General features: G+C 36.2%; 1 protein-coding gene across 1 annotated transcript; it reads right to left on the reverse strand.

The window, feature by feature from the left end:
• Positions 1–260: 260 nt before the first annotated feature.
• LOC125052818 (actin, muscle) lies at positions 261–1,536 on the reverse strand. The gene has a single exon (XM_047653827.1). The coding sequence runs from the start codon at positions 1,462–1,464 to the stop codon at positions 334–336; it is 1,131 nt and encodes a 376-aa protein (XP_047509783.1). The 5' UTR covers positions 1,465–1,536; the 3' UTR covers positions 261–333.
• Positions 1,537–9,087: the final 7,551 nt, after the last annotated feature.

Here is a 9,087-nt window from a genome sequence, read left to right on the forward strand (position 1 = left end):
GGATATTAGGTCGAGGCGAATCTAATAAAAAGCAAAGTCGCAGATGTATAAAAAGAAATAATATTGTAATTACAATAAATAAATTAACCGTTTATTTATTAATTACATTTTGGCTTGAGATCCATAACGATCCCGTGTATAATAAAAATAAAAAAGAAAATTAAATTTATATAAATTTTACAATAAATTACATTACACGATAGATGGCGTTACATTAGATGTTCAGTTCTGTCAGGTATCACTAGGCACAACGTACGAAATGCTTGCGTTCCCACCGGACACGAGAGCACCACCACACACGCACTAGCACCCCCTTTCCACTTAACTTTGCGCTTAGAAGCACTTGCGGTGGACGATTCCGGGGCCGGACTCGTCGTACTCCTCCTTGGAGATCCACATCTGTTGGAAGGTGGACAGGGAAGCCAAGATGGAACCACCGATCCATACGGAGTATTTCCTCTCTGGGGGAGCGATGATCTTGATCTTGATGGTTGAGGGTGCGAGGGCGGTGATTTCCTTCTGCATCCTGTCGGCGATACCAGGGTACATGGTGGTACCACCGGACATAACAGTGTTGGCGTACAAGTCCTTACGGATGTCAACGTCACACTTCATGATGGAGTTGTATACGGTTTCGTGGATACCGCATGATTCCATACCCAAGAAGGAAGGCTGGAAGAGAGCCTCTGGGCAACGGAATCTTTCGTTTCCGATGGTGATGACCTGACCGTCGGGAAGTTCGTAGGACTTCTCAAGGGAGGTGGAGGCGGCAGCGGTGGCCATCTCCTGCTCGAAGTCGAGGGCGACATAGCACAGCTTCTCCTTGATGTCACGGACGATTTCCCTCTCAGCGGTGGTGGTGAAAGAGTAACCCCTCTCGGTGAGGATCTTCATGAGGTAGTCGGTCAAGTCACGACCGGCCAAGTCCAGACGGAGGATGGCGTGGGGCAGAGCGTAACCTTCGTAGATGGGGACGGTGTGGGAAACACCATCTCCGGAGTCAAGCACGATACCGGTGGTACGACCAGAGGCGTACAGAGAGAGCACAGCCTGGATGGCGACGTACATGGCGGGTGAGTTGAAGGTTTCAAACATGATCTGGGTCATCTTTTCCCTGTTGGCCTTGGGGTTAAGGGGAGCCTCGGTAAGCAGCACTGGGTGCTCCTCGGGGGCGACACGCAGTTCGTTGTAGAAGGTGTGGTGCCAGATCTTCTCCATGTCATCCCAGTTGGTGATGATACCATGCTCGATGGGGTATTTGAGGGTCAGGATACCTCTCTTGCTCTGGGCCTCGTCACCGACGTAGGAGTCCTTCTGACCCATACCGACCATCACACCCTGGTGGCGGGGTCTGCCCACGATGGATGGGAAGACGGCGCGGGGTGCGTCGTCACCGGCGAAACCGGCCTTGCACATTCCGGACCCATTGTCCACTACGAGCGCTGCTACATCATCGTCGCACATTTTGATTGAGTTTGTGTTTTGGGACGCGTTGGAGTTGACTCTACGGCAGCGAGACTGCGAGTGCGGCAGCTTTAGCCGCTCTGAGCTTATATACCGCGGCCAGTCGCCGCGGCGCGAGCCATACAAGGCGCGCGCGCCGGCCGCCCTGCGACACCTACTAACTAGCTTCCACAATCATTTAACGATTCTTTTAAGATTTAACAACCCTTTTTTGGTTTCTATATAACCTAAAGGCTTCTACGGCTCTCCCGGGACCCACAAGAGGTCGTAAATCGCAGTGCCGGCCCGCCCTCAATCATTTTGAGGCGTTGCCGGCCGCCCCCGCGCGGCTACGCAACATTTACTTAGCTGTTTATAATAATTCATAATTACATAATATAAGTAATATTTTTTTATTTAAATAACAAAAATGTGGTTATCAAAAATCTCAGTTCTCAGAAATAAAAATTAAAACTAATTTTAACATTCCTTATGACTATGGGTCTAAGCAAAGCATGTCTTAGACAAAAAATAATGTCATCAAAAAATCAAGGTCATCTTATTTTTAAAGCACTGTTCAATAAGTATTACACTTTTTAAACATCAAAACCCCTTTATCATTATCAATTTTAATAGTACGAAAGATAATTTCATATAATACAACAAAATAGCTAAGCTACCTTTTCCATATATAATTATTTTTTTTAATATTACAGACATTTCCGCAAGGAAAGAAATCTCTCGGTATCAACATAACAATATTTTAAATGAATAAAAATCCTAAAGTTTTCGGCTAGTCCGGTGTTGAAATACATAGTATAATTTCATTAGGTAATGTTATCATAATTAAGTATATTTTTTATATATATTGTATGTTATATTTAATTAGTTATATACATATATATATTTATATTTATATATCTCTTAATTATGCTACGTCGTCTCAGTGTATATATATATATATTACTGAATCGCTTCATAGTCATAAATGTTAAGTATATTTTCCCTTCACGAGACCATCTGCACAAAGTACTGGATGTGTTCCTGCACATATGTGTGGCATGAAGCTGCAAGTGCAGAGTGCATTGGCCGGGTATATTTAGAATCAGGTGGATTACGTGATTTTGGGTTAAAAATACTTTTAGTGCATTTCATACAACTTATGGCGTGAATTTCACTGTACTGTTGGAGGCCCCTTACGGTGCTTATTTTTTAACGTAAAGAAATCTTAAAGAAAAAAACTAGTCTTTTTTTACATTGTGAAGTCCCATAACCCCGTTTAGGGGTGGCACAGGTGTCTGTCTGGCTTGACAGATTTATGCGTCTGTTTTATTTTTCAAAATGCAAGAGACCACACACGCTAAGTATGACACCCATATGTCAAACACTTATTGAATTTTGACATACCGAATTCATAGTTCGCGCTTAAGTCTCGTTTCTGAATTTTACAATCACAGTCTAAGACATGCCGGTTTCTTCGTGATATTTTCCACCATACAACCTGCAACTGCAAAAATTTATGGTTGCATACTTCGACAACTGGACATTACCCACTAAACTCATATTTCTTTAGATTATAGGCATTTAAGTATAGTATTTTTTTTCATTTGTGTTGTTATTATAGGCATGCTAGATTCACGACCCGGATGACAGGGGTAAGTCTGCAACTTGGTCTGTCAGTGACAAATTACCCTTTTCCATAACATTTCACTAAAAAATCCTGTTATATTTATGTTTACATGTCCATTATTTAAATTACAATAACTACTACATAAGTGGCAGCTAGGTGAGGGGTACCGTGTTCGATTCCCGGTTCGAGGGCAAGTGTCAATTTAATTTAAATTTGTTCTCGGCCTTTAGGAGTAACCGTACATGGAGGACATGGTCGAATTTCTGAGGCAAAAAGTACGAATTATAAAAATCTTATACTTCTTGACGCTGGCTAATGCACAAACTATGCCAGAGCATACTTATACACAACATAATATTTATATAAAATTAAACTACATCAAATGAACACCGTTATAAACAAATATAATTGAAATAGATCGGATATACATTTCAAACGATATCTATCACATCAAACTAATATTAACTCATATATTTTCATTTATATATATGCTGTGCAATTATGACCAACAGTTAGTCGTAACACTAACGTCCCAAGGGACACATAAACAGACAGCCAACGTCATTACGTGCACATACACACAGTAAAGCGTTATTTATTTGAAGGAAAACAAAGGAGTTTAGCTAATTTTAATTACATATATTGAGGTGACCTGCATTGTTTTAGGTTATATTATTTTATAGTAATATATTTAAATATGTAGGTATATATACCCTTGTTTATTCTTGGTATACACAATCCTATTGTTACAGGCAAACGGCTGCACAAACTACCTTCTTGAGAAGGATTATTTAGGTCTATAAGATCTATCCAAAATAATTCATAATTAAAAATAACATAAACCGTTTTAGGTCTGGGCCTCAGATTTCTGAATCTGTTTCATGATCATTTGTCAATCTTATAAGCAAGTAGGTGATACCTACATTTCACTGTCAAATCCTGTTATAATATGTTATATTTATGTTTACATTTCCATTATTTAAATTACAATAACTACTGCTTATATTTATATAAAATTAAACTGAACAGCATTATAACCAAATATAATTGCAAATTGATCGGATATACATTTCATCCTGACACTCGCCGTCGACTTTTTGGGACTTATGCAAGCCGGTTTCCTCATGTTTTCCTTCACCGTTCGAGCGAAAGTTAAATGTGCACATAGGGAGAAAATTCATTGATGCACTGCCGGGTGCTGCGATGCACAACCTACGATCTCAGTGATGAGAGTCGCACGCAGAATCCACTAGGTCAACACTGCAATTCATAACTACCTTATACCATTAACTTAAATAAACGTTTGCAAACAAGTATTTAATAAAAAAACCCTTGTTTGAAATGTATTGAATTGTAACAATTTAGTCATTAATTATTTTTAATCTCTAACTATAAAGCTGTTCTATTAATTAGTGACGGCTTACTATAAAGCATTCATTCATTCCTATGGGATTCCCGATACGATTAAGATAATATTTTATAACTCCGCCTCAGAAACACTGACTGAAAGTTCTATGACATAACCACCTTATTTTGATACAGCGATAACGTAGGCGATGATACCTGACTGCTGCTGGACCCGTAAGTTGACAGTACACAGTTCTTAATGCTTGAGATTAGTGTTTCTCAACCTTTTTGTGCCTTACCTTTCTAAAATTCTTATACCCTATGTAACATACATAATTTTTATTATCGAAATTTTTTATTTCTTCACATAAGAGACTTAAATGATTGGTTGGAACGTAGAAATTACAAAGAAATTGTTAACGAAACACAGTAAGTAAATTTTGAAAACATAATGAAAAACTGAATTTAATATATTAATTATAGAGTAGAATAATAATATATTAATTATAAAAAATGTGCAGTTCATTCAGAGCCTATAATCTAAACATTGTATGAAGTAATGCATTAAGTTCCTTAAACAGTTTGTTAAGTAATAATGAAATATATTATGAGGGATTTCCCTACTTCTTATTTTATTTTTTTTTAGAAATAATGTCATGAAATAAATGATTATCTTGATATATTAATTGTTTCGTTCTGCATAGTACATTTGTTTAGTGTGATCTTTGCGTGCCTATCGCGTGCCGGCCGCGTGCCGCCCGCAATCACTGCACTAATTGACTAGCTTCTACTACACTCATGGACAATTTTAGTGAGACTTTATGACAATCATTAATTGGAGAAGGCTTATCAACAATAATGATGCGAAACACATGAAATAAAAATCAGTTGTCATACAAAACACATTTTAATTACAAGTTAAGTATGATGACTGATTTAGCCTTAAAATTTGAATTAAGTTTGTGATGTTTAGCTTTAGAGAGATTATTGTCATACTAATATTTCTTATGATGATATAAATAACTTTGTAGAATGAAACTAAAGTATACTGCTGCTTTATACTAAGTTTTTCAAAGCAAAATTAATAAAACAGTACTTTACATTTACTGCACTTAAATATTAGGTACCTTGACAAAATGCAAAAATGTATCATTACTTTGCTTTCGACTAAGGAATAATGAATCAATCTAAAAAACAGTGATTCAGGCGTGGAATTTCTACCTTAAAGCCGAACATTCAAACACCTAATAATGATTAAATTAGATATTCGAATGTCCAATTTTTTAAAAACGTGTATTTATTTGTTTTTCCAAACCGGTCGTTTCAGAACGCAAAAGGCGTGTTCAAAAAGCAATGTCTCGCAGTGTATCGCTGTAATCCCTTAAAATGATCCCTTAGTGAGTTAATCTATCGTCCATTGTGGCGCGCTCGGCTCGTTGGTGCCACTAATTGGCGCTAGTTGCTCTTTCGGGGCCAATATTGCCGGTGTCGCGTGCCGTCCGCCCAATTTGCCGACATTGACATCCCGTGCGATTCCGCTAATATTGTTAACTTTTTGTTAGTTCATTATATTAAATTCATTTAGATTTTCTAAGGGGAGGAAACGGTTGTCAAATTGAATAATTTAATCGATTTTATAAGACATTTGATCCGGAAGAATGAGTAGGTAATCAAAATTATAACAAAGTTGTTGGTAGAACCACAAACCAACAACTTTTTTATAATTTTGATAGGAAGCTTGGAATAAGTTACAAGCTTTTTGGGGCATGGGCATTAAAAAACGATTGATGATCTTTATTAGTAAATGTTTTTGTGCTTACCAAAGCTAAACAACAGTAAATTCACCGCTCCCAGGACCTACGGAGGCGATATTTTACAATTTACCAGGAAACTATTCAAAACACTATCACTTTTATTAAAATCCATTAGCAATTAAATGAAAAAAATGATTTTTATTTGGCGATATAAAAACAATATTAAAATAATAATGTATTTACATTACTTATGTTTTTTGTTAAACCTATGAGATTAATATAATGAATGAAAATGATAACACATAATAATTATAATGTCCTATTTTGAGTTTTAATTGAATCTGAAATATGTTTTTATTGAATTTGGCGTAGAAAAAGCAAATATACTCTTCCATAATAATATTATATGTATAAAATGTATTACTATAAATTTTGTATGGTGTTCCCACGGGGTAGCCATTGTGTGTGAATGTTTGTTGAGACAATACGAGGCTGTCAACTAGTATTATTTAATTTCGGATTTATTATCACACAAATAGAAGGGATATTGTTTATTACAAATTATAAAAATATTGAAAATTACTCAGTTAAATTTTAGGTATTTTCAAGGTTTCCTATCCAAGGTCAAGATTTAAAAATACATTTAAAGATGAATTGCTAGTTAAGCTGTATTTTATTAAACGTCTATAAAGAAAATAAACGCTTTAAGCATTTTTAAATAAATAATTATAAAGAATGGATAATTTTAAATTCATTGTATAATAGAACTATCTAAAAATAGTACGTGTAAAGTCTTCTAGATTTCACCAGGGTTTATAAAACCTGACTGCCTATATAGACTTATTGTAATTGTTAAATACTTTAGCAAAAGCTGGAAATCAGTGATTATATTTCAGTTATAAAATTATGTAGAGCGCGTGGGTGCTGCCGCCTCACTGACACACTGAACGAATTCTCAATATTCGCACGGATTTATTCACCAGTATTACCATACCTAAGTTTGGAATAGCCTCTGAGATTCAGTTGGGGACTGGGTTCTTAATTATTGTATGTATTAAAGATACAGAAACCTGAGATACGTGCGTAAATAAAAATAAATAAATCAGTCGCGCTACCTCTTTAAGTCTTTGCCTCAGATTTCTGAATCTGTTTCATGATCATTTTTAAATCTAACAGGCAAGTAGGTGATCAGCCTTCAGTGCCTGACACACGCCGTCTACTTTTTGGGTCTAAGACATGTCGGTTTCCTCACGATGTTTTCCTTCACCGTTCGAGCAAATGTTAAATGCGCACTTAGAAAGCAAGTCCATTGGTGCACAGCCGGGGATCGAACCTACGACCTCAGGAATGAGAGTCGCACGCTGTAGCCACTAGGCCAACACTGCTCAATACGTGCGTATTGATAAGAAAAATCGTAGATACACGGGCGATCTGCCCTTTTTAACCTTTACCCTACCCTATTTGTACGATGACCTTCAAAGGGGAACTTATTGACTTTATAATAGTATGATTCATATTTTTATATTTTGCAATAAACTTCTTTATGTAACAGATTAAAATCCTGACGTAAACTTGTTAGAATCTTATTTGAATAAGATAGGATTGCATTATTTTTTAATTGGTATAAAAAGGTTGAGGTGTTATACTTTGCTGTTTTGTTTGTATATAGTTTTATGTTCTTAGTTTAGATTTTTATTAATAAGTTTTCTATTGTATTGGTATTATGTTACTGTAAGAATATAAGTAGATATTTCTGTAGTTTCGAGTCACGCTCTAGTATTATAATTTTTGCCAATTATGTTGATTGATTGATGTAGATTATAATCACATAATCACGAAATGAAAAGGGAATTTAAACTCAAAACATAAACTTCACTAGTATCACGTTAGAGTACCTACAAAAAATATTTTTTACAAAAAGAATACTTCGTAGAGCAATTGGCATTCATTATCAAAAGATAAAATATGCGATTTCAAAAATAGAAACAGTGTTCTCATACCAGCTGATCTAGCCGCGTCATTAACATAGAATTATCCCATAGGCCTTGCATTTCACATTGTATATACTTATGTAGATTTCGACACTTCCTGCGTGATTTATTGAATTAAAAAAAATCGATAATTTACTGTGGAAATTTGACTGTGGTTCGAATAAACTTTTATATATGTACTTATAACACACATAATATTGTATAAACATATATATTTTATAATATAGATACATATATATAAAGATAAATGCCGGCGACCTTATCGCCAGTATGTGATTGACCCATTCTGCTTACACCATTAAAAGCTATTACACATTGTATTATATTTGCCATAAACAAATCCAGTTCTAATTAGCAATAAGTCCATAATCAGCGAACATTTGAGCGCGAGCCGCAGCTCTCACCAAATAAGTCGTTACATCCCTCACATTCTGCAACGAGCTATTAATATCTACGCACTCTACTCGACACGCTATTACACACCCAGAGACTACCACGTAGAGTACAAAGTCTATTGCAGCTTGCCGCTCACCTGCCGCGCTATTACAAATTGTATTTGGCTAACGTAAACAAGCGAGGAATTGCGACTCTATGTCGTTTTTCCTTAGAGTTTTCTATGATAGAAAGCTGCATGTCGCGGGTGCAGTTATAGCCTCCAGAATGTAGAGCCTCCCTGCGCCGCCCACAATATTTAAATTGCACTTTAAACTTTTAGCGGTTGAAATGAAATTTGTTCGCTGTGTCAATCTTGAAATAACTCTTTAGATACCTTCAAAGTAAAACAGCAGTTATGACTCTGGTATAGAGTCCAAATTTTACTGTATCACTATGTGAGTCTGTAAAAGTGATGAGTTGATGTGAGTTTCGCCACAAATGGTGTCGCGATGCAGCCGCTCCGTCTCTGTCTGTCGAGTATATATTT

This window comes from Pieris napi, chromosome 10, assembly GCF_905475465.1.
Source record: "Pieris napi chromosome 10, ilPieNapi1.2, whole genome shotgun sequence".
Classification (NCBI taxonomy): domain Eukaryota; kingdom Metazoa; phylum Arthropoda; class Insecta; order Lepidoptera; family Pieridae; genus Pieris; species Pieris napi.

Bases quoted from the DNA above. Each gene is read 5' to 3' on its own strand.
- LOC125052818 (XM_047653827.1), bottom strand. From the start codon at position 1,464: ATGTGCGACGATGATGTAGCAGCGCTCGTAGTGGACAATGGGTCCGGA.